Source organism: Crotalus tigris, unplaced genomic scaffold (genome assembly GCF_016545835.1).
Source record: "Crotalus tigris isolate CLP2741 ecotype Arizona unplaced genomic scaffold, ASM1654583v1 scf7180000018156.160129, whole genome shotgun sequence".
Classification (NCBI taxonomy): domain Eukaryota; kingdom Metazoa; phylum Chordata; class Lepidosauria; order Squamata; family Viperidae; genus Crotalus; species Crotalus tigris.
This window is the reverse complement of record NW_024096852.1, coordinates 7687-26323: the sequence shown is the minus strand read 5'-3', so window position 1 is coordinate 26323 and position 18637 is coordinate 7687. Positions and strand designations below refer to the sequence as shown.

General features: G+C 37.5%; 1 protein-coding gene across 1 annotated transcript; it reads right to left on the bottom strand.

Moving 5' to 3' along the window:
* Positions 1 to 1085: 1085 nt before the first annotated feature.
* Positions 1086 to 9648, bottom strand: LOC120310278 (cysteine-rich venom protein piscivorin-like). The gene is made up of 7 exons (XM_039348532.1): positions 9495 to 9648; positions 7954 to 8067; positions 7251 to 7338; positions 5933 to 6081; positions 4938 to 5032; positions 2211 to 2299; positions 1086 to 1603 (listed from the first exon to the last, which is right to left on the bottom strand). The coding sequence occupies exons 1-6, from the start codon at positions 9552 to 9554 to the stop codon at positions 2266 to 2268; spliced, it is 540 nt and encodes a 179-aa protein (XP_039204466.1). The 5' UTR covers positions 9555 to 9648; the 3' UTR covers positions 1086 to 1603; positions 2211 to 2265.
* Positions 9649 to 18637: the final 8989 nt, after the last annotated feature.

Sequence of the window (18637 nt, the reverse complement as noted above, 5' to 3'; positions counted from 1 at the left end):
AACGACCAGGTCTGGACAATTCCTATTGGCTTTCGAAAGCCAATAGAATTAGAGTCTATTCAAGAAAGTCTATTCTATTGGCTTTCAAAAGCCAATAGAATAGAGTCTCTTGAATAGAGTCTATTATATTGGCTTTCAAAAGCCAATAGAGTAAGAGGGAGTAGCACAGCTAAGGAAAAGGGAAAAAATGGCAGACTGCATTCTTTGGCGACCCCTGTGAAATGGTCGTTCGACCCCAAATGGGGTCGCGACTCACAGGTTGAGAACCGCTGTCTTAGGAGTTTTGCTGACGCTTTTTGTATCTTTTAAGTTCTGTAATGTCCTTTTTAATAAAAATTATATCTAGTACTTCAAGAATGCGCTCACCATGGATTTGTGTCAGAGCAATTTCATACTGGCAGTTCTGTTTTCAGTGAAGAAAGAGTTCAGTCATAAACGGAATAATCCTGAGATGGATAAGCAGAGTCAGATTGGGTTAGTAGTTGGATGGGAAGCCATGAAAAACTTCTAGGGCTAGGTTGAACAAGACTGGGAAATTAAAAACACATAGAAGGTGGCAATACAATGCCATTTCCATATATTGGCAAGCAAATCATATAGACATAGTTCCACTGTCACTAGGTGTTGAGTCTAACCAGTGGTGGGATTCAAATATGTGAACAACCGGTTCTCTGTGTGGATGCCACTTCCGGAAGTCCATTCTGCGTTTGGGCAACAAAACATTAGCTACTGGTTCTGCTGAACTGGTGCAAACCGGCTGAATCCCACCACCAAGTCTAACACCTTTCATGTTTGTTTCGAAATGATATTGAATTTGTGATGTTTAAACTCTGCATTACAAGGTGGGTTTTTTTATGTAACTATTTTTGTTTTAAGTAGAAAACTACTACAAATTATCCAGAAGATTCACAGCACTGAGGAAGACTTTGTTTAAAATGTCTGGTTTAAGAGTGCCATCAGGGATATTAGACTGCTTTATGAAGGTTACCTTTTTATAATATTTTGATAGATGATTGTTATATTAAATTGCAAACACAGAGACATATAGATACATATACACAATACATTGACCAATCAATGAGGCATTTTGCTCTTCTACAGAATTTATTTATTTGTTTGCTTATTTAATTATTTATTACATTTATCTAGATTAGTTTTAATATAAGCATTTAAGAAATCCTTGTGGTATAGTTGTAGTGCAAAGAATTTTGGTAATGTTATTTTCAGGCCTTCAGTATTTTCTTTTAATCAACCTTTTTTGATGCTACGTAGGCTTGTGATTTTTCCTGTGACCCTTTGAACTTACAGTTTTCATCCCTAGCCTCTACTCCTGCTGATGTTTCCCTTAGGCATTCATAGGACATTCATGCAAAGTATATGAAATCAAATGTCAAGTAAGAATTTGCTGATACTAAAAGATGCCATGATTTTAAGATATTTCCGGCAAAAATAAAAAATATTGAATGGGAAGCCCACTATATTATTTTATTTTAGCAGAAGCAAGTAGCAGAGCAGTCTGACTGTATCTGTTCATTCTGGCAGCCAATTTGTTGGACCAAACTTTCGCAGTTCGCGTATCTATCTACTCGTGTGCAAGGATTTGCTGAAAAATTTAAAAAGAGAAAAATGTAAATAAAAATGAGACATCACCAAAAGTACAACTTGCTAGGGACTCTTTTACAATTTTATGCATTGTTTTAGAGCTCAACATCAAACTTATTTTTTTTCTTAAGGGGTGGATTCAAAGCTGAAGATTTTTAAAAATGAAAATAGTACTTAGAGTAATTATTTTAGAGTATATGTTAGAATAATTATATGCAGCTGCTGAATTATTACTTTCATCAATAGTCCTGAACAAAATCCAACAAAAAGCTGGTATGGATTTTAAGTTCTTCCTAAGCTGAAATGGATTGATATCGTCCTTGTCTTCCCTGATTCAATTATCTGGGCTCATCAACCACTAGTGTGGGAGCATATAGAAGCACCATTGAGGCAATTCTGGATGTCTGGTTATCCCACGATAGCATGCTTCATGTATGTGGTGATCCAGATGTCTTGCCTAGGCCTATCTTACTGGATAGTTGGCTATCTTCCATTAAACCTGTTATTCTACCTAGAGATGATTAGCTCCTCATATGAAATCTGTTCTTTGCTGACATGACATGACCTTTAAAAATGTTGGTTTAATAATTGACTTTAAAAAAACTTACTGCATAGTCCATCGTCACAAGCCGAAGGACAATCCTCACAAGGTGGTCCTGATGTCTATGGAGTAGCAGTTTTACCTATGATGTTTCCTCTGGAATGAAGAAGATGAACAGAAAGGTGCCATACATTATTACTGTTCCATTTGTGATTGATGAAACACCCATGCCATTTCAATAGATAATTGACTTTGGTTGTGTTGTCTTGGTTTCTCTGGTTTGAGTTTCCAGTTTTGAGAGAGCAGACAGCACTACCATCAGAGGGGAAGACCTGACTTCTGAAGTCTTCTCCAAAAGGGAGTAAACCCTGTCAAGTTTTGTGAGAGAGCAAAAAAGGATTTTTCTGGCTTGTTAGAGAAAGAATTGAGGGAAACTCTGACTTCCTCCTAATGTCTTCCTTCTTCCCCTCTTTCATTTCTCCTCCGAAACATTCTCCTTCTCCCATCTCTCTATCTTTCTCAATTCTCTCTAACCAATACAGAAAGGATTTCCCCCTTTCCTGCCAATCATATGCCATGATAGCTTGAGGATGCAAGTCTGCCTTCTATGCCTATCATCCATGCTGTCTCTCTGCAGGTTATTTCCCATGTATTGCCCATAGTTGGAGAGAGATCATGTGACAAACATGTGATTGCAGATTGAAGATTTCCAGTTCCGTTCCTGGAATTGCCACTCAAGTTAAAAAGAATAAGATGGATGAAAAAGTAAGCAAAATGAATACAAAACAATGAAAAATTAAGGAAATTAAAATAAGTAAAATCTAATATTGTATATTGTATATGTCCATGTAGTAAATAATTTGTCCCTTTACTCATATCAAAAATAGTAATTTGGTGTTCTGGGGGCTGCATTCAATACTTGGGTTACATCCAGGTCTAGAAGGAGAAAGAAAATATCTATTCATCCACAGCTTTCTATTTTTTTTTATTTTCTGGATGGATACATGAATTGAAAGAGTTTCTTGGCTACTCCATTCCAGAATGACTCTGTTCAGCTTCACGAATTAAAGAAACAGTATTATATTAAAAACAGATATCCAAGCAATATCATAACATCCTACCACATCATGACCAACACAGAAGGGAAATTGTCTGCAGAATTATATAGGTAGTCTTCATTCAGTGATTGACTTAGATAGCAAAATTTTGATGGCAACAAAAAATTAACGTTGCGGTCAATCTTTGATTTTACAACTTTGCAGGTCTGTAAAAGTAAAGGAAAGTAAGATCGACACTGTAACACAGTCAAGATTCCCCTTTGGGACCACTTGGCTTAATGACCGAGTTGCTAGTCCAAATTGTGGTAATTTGCGAGAATTGGGTATGTCTAGTTTAACGAAGAGAAGGACAAGGGGGGACATGATAGCAGTATTCCAATATCTCAGGGGCTGCCATAAAGAAGAGGGAATTAAGCTATTTTCCAAAGCACCTGAAGGCAGGACAAGAAGCAACGGGTGGAAACTCATCAAGGAGAGAAGCAACCTAGAACTAAGGAGAAACTTCATGACAGTGAGAACAATTAATCAGTGTAACAGCTTGCCTCCAGAAGCAGTAAATGCTCCAACACTGGAAGTTTTTAAGAAGAGACTGGACAGCCATTTGTCCGAAATGGTGTAGGGTTTCCTGCCCGAGCAGGGGGTTGGACTAGATGACCTCCAAGGTCCCTTCCAACTTTACTACTATTACTAAATTTAAAAATTCCAAAGTCAGTTTTGATTTAAATCTATTCATAACCCAGTACAGAAACAATACAGTTAAATAATTGGAAGATATATTCCTGAAATATAACTGTGCATGTCAGCCAATCTTATGAAAATTTAAGTATTTTTGATTCTATTGCTTGCTAAAAGCATCTGCAGGAAGGAACAGTGATGTTAGAGCACAACCTTGTGGCTTAACATGTTGTGTCTAATCTGGGCACAAGAAAAAAAGGATGGGATTTGCATTGTACTGTCACAATGCCTATTTCATCCTTTTTTTTTCCCATCATGACAACTAGCAGTTCAAACTTTTTTTATTAGATAACATTTCAGCCCACAGCAACTAGAGAAGACTATTGAAGAAAATCTGTGCCATTTTGGATTCTATCCTAGAGCATCACTGGCTTTGGGACAGGATGAGGCCATGTTCATTCTTAGCAAAAAGGATTCTTCTTGTGGAAGCACAAGTGGAACATAGTAAATTACTTTTGAGGATAGGAAATTATATTCTTTCAAAGTGGCAAGGTCAGTAAATGATCTGGGAGATTTTTCATTGCTTCAATTTCATATTCTACCATCAGCCAACTTCAAAGGCAGATTTAGAAAAATCACCTACATAGAAAGGATTTGTCCATATGCTTCAGGCCCATTGCTTAGAATTCTTAGAAATTCTTTGTTGGAACCCCTATTTCAGGTAATCCTTGGAGTCTTGATATCTTTCATCTTCAATATCTTACACTGAACAAATGCCCTCTCCAAAAACTCACATACGATGGCTAAACTTGCATTATTAGCATGCAAAACATATTGCAGTTAGCTAACATATACGTCTATCTAGGGGTAGCCATATTTTACTGCTACACTCGCATTTATTTTGTTCTTTTTATCATACCCTGCTTTATATTTTGTTTGAGTGTAAGATAATAAACAACATTTGATTTAAGCCCATTGTTTTCTTTTCCAGGGCAATCAGAATCATTCTAATTAGACTTGCTGTAAATGTGACAAATAAAGAAATCATAGTTGATACATACGCTGGGCAGTACTGACAAACATAGAAGTAGCTGTATTCCGATGAAGGACAATAGGCAGCAGCACAACCAACACGGTAACTTTTGCGCCAAACTATCTGTAGATACAAAAATATGCACACAGGTTAACATGCTAGTAGCTTAATATTGATAATAAACATTCGGATTGTATGGGGGCATGTAAAGAAAATTGCATAAGGGATGTAAGAAAATGTACTATATATAATTGTCTGCTCCTAGCCAGTGAAGTGGGATATCACAATAACAATGAGTGTACAATGAACATTTCCAATCTTTTTTTTCCTCTGAGTTAAAAAGTGTGTTCATTTCTATAGTTTCAGAAGCAAATAAATATTAGAACAAATGAGGCTTCATCCTCTGTGCTTTAAATGCATGTATTTAAAATGTAAAATATGAAAATGCTCCATCCTGAACTTTATAGACCATGTCTTTCTAAAGTGCCCCATCACATCCAAAGCAAGCCGAGTAACTTGCTATTACCAGCAAGTTAGTTCTTCCTTCCTAGCTGCATGAAAGCCAAGATCTGAGGCACTAGATGTGAATAACAAATAACACATTTAGTATGTTTGCAATCCTTCATTTACACTATATCAGAACTTAAAAAACAAAACAGTACAACACTTTAACCTAGTCTAGTTTTCCCTTTCCTTAACATGCATTGGGACTATGGCTCTTAGCCAAGATGCTCATGTTTATGGAATTACTTAGTGATTGTAAGGACACAGTTGCTTGGTTTTCATGGCCACAGCACCACACATATTTTGCTATTATCTTTTTGTGGGGTGTTTTCTCAATTTTCCAGTCTACCTTCAAGTCATGGCTTTCCTGTGCAGCAGCCAGGCCTGGCTTAGCTCAGTGATTCAGGATCAGCCAAGGACTTGAACTTGATTCAAGGGAGTCTACTTTTTTAATCTTATTCATTTTTGTGGGTTTATACCTGTGAACATAGAAATGAGAAAGATATGAAAAAGTACTACCTGAGTGAAATGGCCAGTTACAGCATTTGGTGGGTCTGCTCCAATGCCATACTTGAAATCTTTGTTTTCACCATGCCAAGCGTGAATAATTTCAGTCCATTTCATAGGAACAGATGACTTATATATATTTTCACCACAGTTTATTCCTCCTAAAAGTGGGGAGAGTTAAAAAAAAAAAGCAACAGCAAAAAACCACAGGTAAATACATGTTTTGAAAGAAGCGAAGGACAGCAAAAAGGAGATAACTGAGCATTTCTTATCTCTCCAGAAGCACTGACGCATTTGTCTTGCTAAACTATTGGCAAGGAAATGAACATTTTGCACCCAGATTTTTTTTTTCTGTAGTGCTTTTCCAGAACCTTTAATTGTGCAAATTGATAATCATTTGTTTTCTGATGAACATGAAATAATATATTTTATTTGGGAGGAAATTATATGTTACTACATAGTGTGGTATTGAGATTAGGGAGATTAAGGTTTAATTCTCCACTTGACCATGGAAATCTCTGAACATCTTTGGGCTCAGCATCTACCATCAGAAACAGCTGTGGTGAGGATAATATCTTTAACATCATGGGGGGAAGGTGGGCTATAAATGTAGTAATATATAATATTTAAAAAATGAAAGAAATCACTGTTCAAATACCATTTCTCCTGCAAACTCACGGGGGGGGGGGTAGGAAGGAAAATTAAGAAAATTATTACCTTCTCAATTCTTCTACCTCCCAATTAGAAAAGAAAAAAAGAAAAGAAGAAATAGGGGTGATATGATAGTAGTATTCCAGTATTTGAGAGGCTGCCACAAATATGAGGGGTAAAATTATTCTCCAAAGCACCAGAGGGAAGGACAAGAAGTAATGGTTGGAAACTGATCAAAGAGAGAAGCAACCTGGAATTAAGGAGAAACTTCCTAACAGTGAGGACAATTAATCAGTGGATCAGCTTGCCTTCAGAAATCGTGGGCGCTCCATCACTGGAGATTTTTAAGAAGAGACTGGATAGTCACTTGTCTGAGATGGCGTAGGTTCTCCTGCTTGAGCAGGGGGTTGGACTAGAAGACCTCCAAGGTCCCTTCCAACTCAATATTCTATTCTATTCTATTCTATTCTATTCTATTCTATTCTATTCTATTCTATTCTATTCTATTCTATTCTATTCTAATTATCTACATGGGAGTGGCAACTATAGAGTGATTCATAGGTATTACTCTTGCTGCTAATACTGATGAATAAGATTGATTGTAAGTGCTATTTAATGTGAAATATACTATTAATCCTCTAACCAGCTATAGCTATACTATACTTTTAGATCGACTTACCAAGAATTCTTGAATCATGTGGACTGTGACTCTCAATACATCTGTATGCCCAACGTTCTGCATTAGCAGCAGCTTCAGGATACCATTCCTGAACAGAATAGAAATCAACAGCAACAATCAATCAATGAAAGAGGCATAATTTAAAATTGCAGAAAATATTTGCTCCTTTTTTACTACCTTTTGGCTTCCTTCAACTCTGGTAGTTAAGAACTCAGAAGTTACAGCAATATTCACTAAAACATCCTTTGAATAGTTGGAGTGGGAGTGTATGGCTTCCTCCCCACCCTTTTTGACACCAAGTGCAAGCAGCCCATGTTGCACCCTGATGAATGCCATTAATGTTTCCTTCTGACCAGCAGTGTTAAAATTCTGATTAAGATGGAGTTCTCTAATGAGCGTATGTTGAATGCTCCTATACTTGATATTGCCGAAGACCCTCTTAATTTCCTCTCAATTTCCTACTTTGATTATATGTTTTCATGATCTTTTTTTTCATTGTATATTTCTCTGAGTGATATTATAACTGACAGATTCAAATATAAATACAGATGCACCTAAATGCATATGGGCCAAAAAGAGAATCACTCAGTCAATAAATAGTAGGTATGTTCTCTTATCCTATTTGGTAAATCACATAATTTTTATACTAGAAAGAAAATTAAACTTCCAAACTCTCTGATGAATACAATTACATTTAGTTTACCATTTTTAGCATGTTGCTAGCAGTTGGATTCACAGATCTCCTTAAAGAATTGTGCAAGTCAACAATCTCGTTTTGTATTTCTGGTTTCCTGGGTGACTCAGAATCAAAATCAACCTTAAGATAGCAAGCAAAATAAAATAAAAACAATTAAAATTGTATGACTTTAAACAGAACAGGCAACTAGTGGTCTCAGGACTCAGTGAATGACTTTGCCTTATCGCCTTCTGTCACCATTCTACTCCATGCAACTTTCTTCTGATCCCCAGCTATCAAACAGTGGCCCTATTTGTCTTTGTATTTGAAAAGAGACTAGCCATAAGATAGGAAAAGGGGATCACAGAACCAAGTTAAAATAAATTAATCATTTCCCCATAATCTGTTCTTCAAGGGAATACTGCAATGGTATTTACGGATTTATATCAAGAACTTATATGGATGTCTATATAATGATCCTAAGTGGCTCACAACAGGAATAAAAAGAGAGCCATCCTACCCACCAAATGTCAGACCAAGCAGCCTCATTGAACCCCCATCCTAGCCCTACACTTGGGGAGGGGGACAAAACCAAGTCTTCACTGCCCTCCCCGAAGGCTTAAAAGGGTAGGGATCCCTAAAATCTCAGTTGTGGGGGAGCTATTCCAGCAGATTGGGACTTGAGTTCTATTATAGACCACAGGAATTAAAATTATTCTTTTCATTAAATCTGTCAGCTTTAATTATATTTGACTGCCCTGTTCAGCATGATTGTGTTTTGCTTTGTGTGTTCAGCCCTGTAATATATTTATGAATTAAAATGAACAGTTAGACTGACCAAGCTTCACCGACCAGACCAAGAAACCATAGTAATGAATCTAATTCCATTTGATTACAAGGTTGATGTCAAAGCTGCTAACATTGGATGTTCTTGCTCTGACAAAATATGCAGAGCTGTGTGGTATTTTTAGAGTTAACTCAGAAGACGCTGGGAGGGGAGAAGGAAGAATGTATGAGTTGCAAATGGAAGAGAACCTTTGCCCTTCAAACTAATTGGAGAACGTGAATCATGACAGCAAAATAAGGGAGGGAAAATGTTAGCGAAAATAACTGCTGGGGGTGTGTGTGGAGATTTCAGATCTTAGCATCCTCTCTTCATGCCATGCCGACATTTCGTCACATGAATAAAAAAGACTTTTTAGGATAAACAATGCCTGGAAGTTCTTTGAAGTGTTTCATTAATCGGAAGCATGACAGTTACAGTGTTACAGCAAGAGTCTTGAAAGTCTGAATGCATTTTCCAGCCTTCTTCTTATTGAGAGCTAAGAGTGGTCTTGTCTGAGAAGCTTTCTCAAATTATATTTACGCGCTAGATTCAGATTTAACTGACTGTTGTCTCAGCTACATCTCTTCCTCTTGTTCCTCAAGGTTATTTCTACCGCTCAGGACACATATGGAGCAATCCAACATATAATAGGCAGTTTAATGAATGATTAATTGCAAGAGGAGAAAGTTATGTACTGTATATATTAAATCTGCTATATGTGATACAAAATTATTAAACTTACACTTCCAGAAGACTGTTGCAGCACTGCAGCAAGAATTGGCAAGATAATGAAGGCAATCATTTCTAAAAACAAAAGAACATTGAGACATATCAATGTTTTATCTCCTTAATGGGATTTGTCTCAACTTTCTGTAAGTAGTTCAGATATCTCCTAGACACAAAACTTACTCTATGTGTGTTCTCTTTTATTCCCTTGTACTCCAGTAGGCATCCTACATATCCATGGTTCAGTCCATGGATATGTAAATCATCTATAAACCCACACTAATTCCTTAAGTTTTCCCTTATTTAACAAGACTGGCTGAATCCCACCACTAAGTCTAACAACAGGGTGATTTTACCTTTCATGTTTGTTTCGAAATGATATTGAATTTGTGGATGTTTAAACTCTGCATTATAAGGTGGGGTTTTTTTATGTAACTATTTTTGTTTTAAGTAAAAAACTACTACAAATTATCCAGAAGATTCACAGCACTGAGGAAGACTTTGTTTAAAATGTCTGGTTTAAGAGTGCCATCAGTGATATTAGACTGCTTTATGAAGGTTACCTTTTTATAATATTTTGATAGATGATTGTTATATCAAATTACAAACACACAAACAGACATATAGATACATATACACAATACATTGACCAATCAATGAGGCATTTTGCTCTTCTACAGAATTTATTTATTTGTTTGCTTATTTAATTATTTATTACATTTATAAAGCTGCCCGTCTTTCGATCAACTCTGGGTGTCTCCCAATCAAAAATTAAAAATAATATAAAATCATATCAAACTATGAACCATAACCAATTAAAACATGAAAAACACCAAATCCTGGCATATATTTTGCATGAATGGCATCAGATCAGTTCTAGATTAGTTTTAATATAAGCATTTAAGAAATCCTTGTGGTATAGTTGGAGTGCAAATAATTTTGGTGATGTTATTTTCAGGCCTTCAGTATTTTAATCAACCTTTTTTGATGCTACATAGGCTTGTGATTTTTTCCTGTGACCCTTTGAACTTACAGTTTTCATCCCTAGCCTCTACTCCTGTTGATGTTTCCCTTAGGCATTCATAGGACATTCATGCAAAGTATATGAAATCAAATGTCAAGTAAGAATTTGCTGATACTAAAAGATGCCATGATTTTAAGATATTTCCGGCAAAAATAAAAAATATTGAATGGGAAGCCCACTATATTGTTATTATTTGATTGTCTACTAGGACTCGGAGGTCCCTCTCACAGTTACTACTATTGAGCAAGGTACCCCCTATACTATACATGTACATTTGGTTTTTCTTGCCTAAATGTAGAACCTTACTTTTTTCACCATTGAATTTCATTTTGTTAGATAGCGCCCAGTGTTCAAGTCTGTCCAGATCCTCCCGTATCCTAAGCCTGTCTTCTGGAGTGTTGGCTATTCCTGCCAGCTTGGTGTCGTCTGCAAATTTGATGATTTCCCCATCTATCCCCTTGTCCAAATCGTTGATGAAGATGTTGAAGAGCACTGGGCCCAGAACAGAGTCCTGGGGCACCCCACTACACCTTTCCTCCATGTAGATGCGGTTCCATTGAAGACCACATGCTGAGTACGGCTGGTCAGCCAGCTACAGATCCATCTGGTGGTGATGCTGTCTAACCCACATTTTCCTATCTTATCAAGTAGTAGGTTGTGATCTACTTTATCAAATGCCTTACTGAAGTCCAAGTAAATTATATCCACAGCATTCCTCTGATCCACTAATTTTGTCACATGGTCAAAGTATGCAATAAGATTTGTCTGGCAAGATCTGTTTTTGACAAACCTATGTTGGCTTTTAGTAATGACTTTGTTTGCCTCTAGGTGTTTGCTGATTCATTGTTTGATTATCTTTTCCAGAATCTTCTCAGGTATTGAGGTCAGGCTGATAGGTCTGTAATTTCCTGGGTCCATTTTTTTTCCTTTTTTGAAGATGGGAACTACATCAGCTCTTTTCCAATACTCCGGTAGTTCCCCAGTGCTCCATGATCTTTGAAAAATATAGTTCAATGGTTCTGAGATCACATCTGCCAGTTCCTTGAGAACCCTGGGGTGTAATCCATCTGGTGCTGGTGATTTGAACTCGTCTAGGCTGGACTGGTGCTCACTTACCGTTTTCTTGCCTATCTTAACTTGCGTTTCTATTCTGTTTTTTATGGCACTATTTTTGGTAGGCTGGTCTGTTTTTTCCCTTTGTGGAAAGACAGATGCAAAAAATGAGTTAAATAGTTCTGCTTTCTCCCTGTTGCTTGTCACCTTCTTGCCACTTTCCCCCACTAATGGACCAATCATTTCCTTCACTTTTTTCTTGTTTTTTACATGTTGAAAGAAGCTTTTTTTGTTATATTTGACTTTGGTCGCAAACCTTAGTTCATTTTGAGCCTTAGCTTTCTTCACTTCATCTTTTCAGGCTCAGGCTATTTGTTGATATTCTGACTTAGTTATTTGCCCCTCTTTCCACTTTCTATACTTGTCCTTTTTATCTTTCAATTTATCAAAGAGTTCTTTATGCAGCCGTGCTGGTTTCTTTTGAGAGCTGTTATTTTTCCTCTTTGTTGGTATTGTGCTGGACTGGGCTTTTATTATCTCGCTTTTCAAAATTTCCCAAGCTTCTTGAGTTGTTTTCCCCTTGAGGATTCTCATCTATGGAATCCTTCCCAAGCCCTCTCTAAGTTTATTGAAATTAGCTCTCTTAAAGTCCAAGACTCTAGTTTGACTGTGTTCTATTGCTTGTGCTTCCATAATGTTGAATTCCAATATTGCATGATCACTTCCTCCCAAGGTTCCTGTGGCTTGAACACCTTCTATCATTTCATCTCTGTTAGTGAGAATTAGATCCAAAATGGCTAATCCCCTAGTTCCCTTCTCTACTTTTTGGGAGACAAAATTGTTTGCTAGGTTTGCAAGGAATCTATTTGATCTTCCACTTGGTGCAGAGTTTGTCTCCCAGTTGATTTCAGGGTAGTTAAAGTCCCCCATTACTATTGTGATGTGCTTCCTACATATCTTAGTTAGCTGACTAGCAAACAGTTCATGTATTTCCTCTGTTTGGTTGGGTGGCCTGTAGTATACACCTATGCAATGTCATTTTTCCCCTTTTATATTGATCCAAATGCATTCAGGACAGTTTTCATCATTGTTGTGCTCTATTTCTGTAGAGATGTAGTTATTTCTTACATATAGAGCAACTACGCCTCCTCTTTTATTTGGTCTGTTTCTTTTAAATAATTTAAATCCCTCTAGCTGTGTGTTCCATTTGTGGGTTTCATCCCACCATGTTTCCGTAATGTCAACAATATCATATCTGCCCTCATTAACCTGAATTTCTAGTTCACCCTGTTTGCTGTTCATACTCTGTGCATTGGTGTATAGACATTTGAGTCCTTTATGACTGACCCTATGTTTACTTTCTATGTAACCTGTGTAGTGCCTGAGTTCCCCTATTGTCTTACCACCTATTTGGTTAGTGCACTTTGTGTGATACTCGCTATTAGAAGCTTGATTTTGCTTGACAGCAAAGTGGATATTCTTGTCCGCACACACATCTATGTTACATGCACTGATAGCCCTATAGTTTTTAGATTGCTGGGGACAGGGATGTTCTGTATCAATTAACTCACTGTCTCCGCTGTTTAGTTTAAATATTCCTCCAGAAAATCTGTGAATTTATAGCCGAGTAACTCAGTCCCTTTCTTTGATGATGCAAACCATCTCTTTTGTACATTTTTTCATTGGACCAGCTACAGACATCGTGACTAATATATCCAAACCCTTCCCCTTTACACCACTCCTTTAGCCACATATTGAATTGTGCTATACGCTGGCCTTTTCCATTTTGCTCCTTATATACTGGTAAAACTTCTGAAAAAGTAAGCCTACAGCCTGTTCTGCTAAGTTCCTGCCCCAAGCTCTGGAAATCATTCTGCACAGAGAGTACATCTTTTTGGGACAGATCATTAGTGCCAAGATGTACAATAGCCTCCACATCACAGTCCTTGCTGTCATTCTTGATTATTTTAGAAATACGCTTCTTTTCCCTACTGGCAGTAGCACAATGACATATGAGCAAAATTTGGGGTCCATTGTGGTTGTTAAGCAAGGACTACTTATAATGTTATCACCCCTGCAGTTACATTTCAAGATAATGTAAAAATATTGAAAGTATATAAACTGTAGCTTTGTGATCATTCAAACTCTATACTCATATGCTAATAGTGTAGTATGGAGAATGATAATCTTGATTTACCAAAAAAAAAAGAAACCTACTGCAAAATACAAACTAGAAACAAAAATTAAAATAAGCAAGAAAATGGTAACATAACAGCTATCCGACGTTGACGAATATAAATCATCAGGACCCGACAGATTATATCCCAGAGTTCTGAAGGAGCTGGCAAATGTTATCTCAGAACCATTGCACCATATCTTTCAAAAATCCTGGATCACCTGGGGAGTACTTGAGGATTGGAAAAGGGCTAATGTGGTTCCCTTCTCCAAGAAAGGGGAAAAAAACCCCAGATCTAGGAAATGACAGACTAGTCTAACATCAATATCTGGGAAGATCCTGGAAAAGATAATCAAAAAACAGATCTGTGAACAACTAGAAGCAAACAAAGTTATAACTGGTAGCCAGCATGGGTTTGTTAAAAATAGATCATGCCAGACTTCCAGTTTGCCATCGCAGTGCCGTGGACGCTAGAAGATGAGCTTCATCTTTCACATCTTAATTTGTCCCGCTGGGGGACCCTGGAAAGGGTCAAAAGTCACCCTGTAGGGGTGACGAGCAAGGGCGGGACCCTTCTGTTTGATCCGGGGAAGCCCTCCAAACCAGCGGGGGAAAGACCGGCCATAGCAATATGGCTTATCACTAAGCTGCTGACAGTCAGAATCACCCACCAAGCATTTTTAAAGCAACACAGATGAAACTAGGTGAGATCTGATCCTCTCTTTAAGACTTTAAGTATTTTTTCCTGTAAAAGTTGCCCAAAGTATTTTTCCCCCTGTGAGGAGAAAGGGAAGGGATTTTCTACCCCACACTCTAAGACAAGCGGCAGCTAACTACCTAGGGGAAACAGAGCAACTATAAGAATAATTTTAATCTAATTGGATGTATATGCTTTTGAAACTTGGGGATTAAAGGTTTTCCTATTCTTACTGGAGACGTTTGTTTTTATCTAAATAAGAAAATAAGACTTGAAAAACTATCATAAAAAGCTTTAAAAGATGTTGGTGATAGCTTGTGGTGAAGTATGGTATTACAATTTGTTATTGCCTAAAAAATACTTGGCTTGAAGCCCAGACTCCAGAAAAAACTTCTCTGACCTTGACAGTTACCATCTGTGTGTGGGGAAAAATGCGCGCGCAGCAAACTGCCATGCTCCCCCCCCACAAACCTCATAACCTTTTGATACTCTTTGTCCCAATGAAGCAGCCAGAAGGTCATCCACTTTTGACTTAATGCCTCACCTACCTAAACAGATAATATGCTTAAGTTCCTTCCTATCTCTTCCTGTCTTTGTCAGTTCTTTCTCCTTTTGATCTACCTGTATTTGTTCTTACCTGGTCTTTGACCATGTAATGTGTTACTAGAAAATAGTTGCTTACATGAAGACATTTTCCAATGAAGAAAACTTTGTCAACATCTAATGGTTAAGCTGGTGTATGTAATAAGTATATAAGAAGCAATAAACTCAGAGTTTGTCAAGCTGTGTCCTGCAGCTTCAAACCTCTGCTCAAGACATTCCTGCATCTTTTTCTTAGTGTCTTACACCTGTGCAAAACTCATCTGAAAAGAAGGAACTTCTGGGTGGCGTATCTGGCCTGTTTGAACTTTGAATGTAAACTTTTACTGACTTTCAGAGCTATACTTGGGGAATTGCTTTCCTATTTCTTTCCATGAGAAGCATTTGTTGTTATATGAGATGATGGAATACCTTGGACTACAAAAACTTACTTGACAAACAATTTCAACTATAAAGACCACCTATAACACGTGAAATAGGTCTCCCATATCTAGCTATAAAAAAAAGATTTTTATTGTTTGATCCTAAAGTCTTCAACTTAACGTACTATGGAATAGAGAATATGGATGAAGATCAGGAAAAAAACCCTTTCCATGTTGAAATCAATACATAAAACCATTCTTTCAGCTTGTGACAAAATAAGATGCAACATAAAGGAACAAGATGCCAGCTTAAATATACAAACCCAAATCTTGACTACAACCAAAGAACTAACAATGCAGAAAATAACAAGAAAAGTGGAACAATTAAACACTAAGACAGAGGACCCAATTGACCAACAGATCCAGCCAATGGAAAAATCAGAAAAAGGAGTGACAATACTGAAAATAGAAAAGACTTTTTAGAAACATCAGAAGAAATTTTCTTGTACCTGCACCAATACTACCCTTTCCCTATCCATATAAAATCTAATAAAATATATTTTTTAAAAAAGGAAAAGAAAACCAAGCTTCTTTTAAAAGACGGCCGCTTTTGGTGGATTCTTGAGCGATGACTTCTGCTCCTTTGAAGTTGAAAGTGTGGCCATGTTCAGCTATATGAGTTCAGACTTGGGAGCGTTGTTCTTGTCTTTTTATTGCTAGAATATGTTCGTATATTCTAGTTTTAAGCCTTTTAGATGTCTTTGCAATGCAGTTACATTGGCATGTGTTGCAGTTAATTTTGTATATGATGGAAGACAAATCACTTGTTGGTGATGGCTCTTTAGGTCGCATTAGCTTGGAACGTAATGTTTGGTTAGGTTTGTGTGCGACGTTGATGTTGTATGGGGCAAGAATCCTAGCAGTTGCTTCTGAAACTCCATTGATATATGGGATTGTTGCCCAAGTTGTAGTGGTTGGAGAATTATGGTTTGTGCGTGGTGTTTTATCCTTGCAGCAACGTCTGATGAAACTTGGTGGGTAACCATTTTGTTTGTATATGCGGAGGAGATATGCTTTCTCTTTAGATTTTGCTGTTTATGTGCTGTAGTGGGTCTTGACTCTTTTGAATAGTGTTCTTATGCAGCTGGTTTTATGTGATATGGGATGATTGCTTTGGTAGTGAAGAATTCTATCTATGTGAGTGGTTTTATGATAGACGGTGGTTGACAGATTGCCATCTGGAAGGCGATGGACCAATACATCCAGGAAGGGTAAGGTGTTGTTATTCTCTTCTTCTGCTGTAAATTGAATGTCTGGATAGATGGAATTAAGTTTTTGCAAAATTTTGATAGTGTCACATCGCTTGATGATTGCAAAGGTGTCATCAACATATCTAACCCAAAAACTGAGTTGATAATCAGTCATCACCACACGTTCTAGTTCTTGTAATACCGCTTCAGCAATAATGCTTGAGATGGGTGACCCCATGGGTGTGCCTTTTACTTGCTCATATGTTGTGTTTTTGAAAGTAAAATAGATTTGAAGGCAGAAATCCAGTAATTGTATGTAATTGTATGTTAGGAGAATTGGGGTGTTGTAGTTCTTTTTGTAGAAGGTTTCTAAAAATAGAGATGGCTAGATTTTCGGGAATGGAGGTGAATAGGGATACTACATCGAATGAGACTGAGCCGAGGTGGCGCAGCAGTTAGAGTGCAGTACTGCAGGCCACTTTAGCTGACTGTGTTCATCAGGTCAGCGGTTCAAATCTCACCGGCTCAAGGTTGACTCAGCCTTCCATCCTTCCAGGGTAGGTAAAATGAGGACCCAGATTGTTGGGGGCAATGTAAATATATATATATATATATATATATATATATATATACATTGCTTACTAGTGTACACCGCTTAGAGAGTGCTTGCAATTAAAGTGGTATATAAGTCTCATAAATAAATAAATAAATGAATGAATAAATAAATAAATAAATCATAATCTCATCGTCCTTCACCTTTATTGGACACAATTTCATTAAAAAATCTTCAGAGGATTTTACTGTGGTTGAAGAGTTACTGACTAGATGTTTGAATTTTAGGCTTAACCACTTTGCCAGGCCATTAAGACCCATTGTATCTTTTAGAGGCACACCCACCTATGGCCTGGCAAAGTGGCAAATCAAGATCACATTAAGTATTAGTATCACTTAAAAAAACCCTAGTAAGACCACACCTAGAATACTGCAACCAATTTTGGTCACCATACTACAAAAAAATATGTTCAGATTTTGGAAAAAAACCAGAGAAGATCCACTAAGATGATCAAAGACTAAGATATGAAGATACAAAGGTTAAAACATACGAAGAACAGCTGCAGGACTTGGGTTTGGCTAATCTAAAGAAAAGAAGAAATAGGGGTGTCATGATAGCAGTATTCCAGTATTTGAGGGGCTGCCACAAAGAAGAGGGGGGTCAAATTATTCTCCAAAGCACCAGAAGGCAGGACAAGAAACAATGGTGGGAAACTGATCAAAGAGAGAAGCAATTTGGAATTAAGAAGAAACTTCCTAACAGTGAGGACAATTAACCGGTGGAACAGCATGCCTTCAGAAATCCTGGGCGCTCCATCACTGGAGATTTTTAAGAAGAGACTGGATAGTCACTTGTCTGAAATGGCGTAGGTTCTCCTGCTTGAGCAGGGGGTTGGACTAGAAGACCTCCAAGGTCCCTTCCAGCTCTATTCTAATTCAACCTTATACAATAGATGCTCTTCAGAAGGTCTTGGGTTTAGATATCCTAATTCCCAGATGGAATAGCTAGGTTATCTTAGCCAACCATACCATCTAAACTTTAGTGGTAGCATGACAAGCAATAATATGGCCCCCCTTTTCATTACCACCCTCAATGTGTTGTTTTCCATAACAACAGATTTGAAGTTCCATGTCCTGCCAGGTTCAGCTGTTGTAGTTGGCTCTGTTTTACCCCTTGACAAATACCAGGGATAACTCTCTGGGCTTCCCACATTTACAAACCTGGGGCTCATAAATCAGCTTTACCTGCTAAGGACGTCTATCAGGATTGACTCAAGGAAGTCTGAAGATGTTTCTGTCAAATTTTAGGCTAGGGATCATTGATCCTCAAACACCCCTATATTAGTCTGACTATCTCAACCACATTTAGCCACAGAATGGTCACAGTAACCATCTGTCCTAATATGGACCCCAAACACTTGTAACTCTTTGGATACTGCTGTCAA

Bases quoted from the DNA above. Each gene is read 5' to 3' on its own strand.
- LOC120310278 (XM_039348532.1), bottom strand. From the start codon at position 9,554: ATGATTGCCTTCATTATCTTGCCAATTCTTGCTGCAGTGCTGCAACAG. The intron at 6,082-7,250 runs GTAAGTCGATCT...CCCCACTTTTAG, and splicing joins ACATGATTCAAGAATTCTTG to GAGGAATAAACTGTGGTGAA. The intron at 2,300-4,937 runs GTATGTATCAAC...TCTTCATTCCAG, and splicing joins GTTTGTCAGTACTGCCCAGC to AGGAAACATCATAGGTAAAA.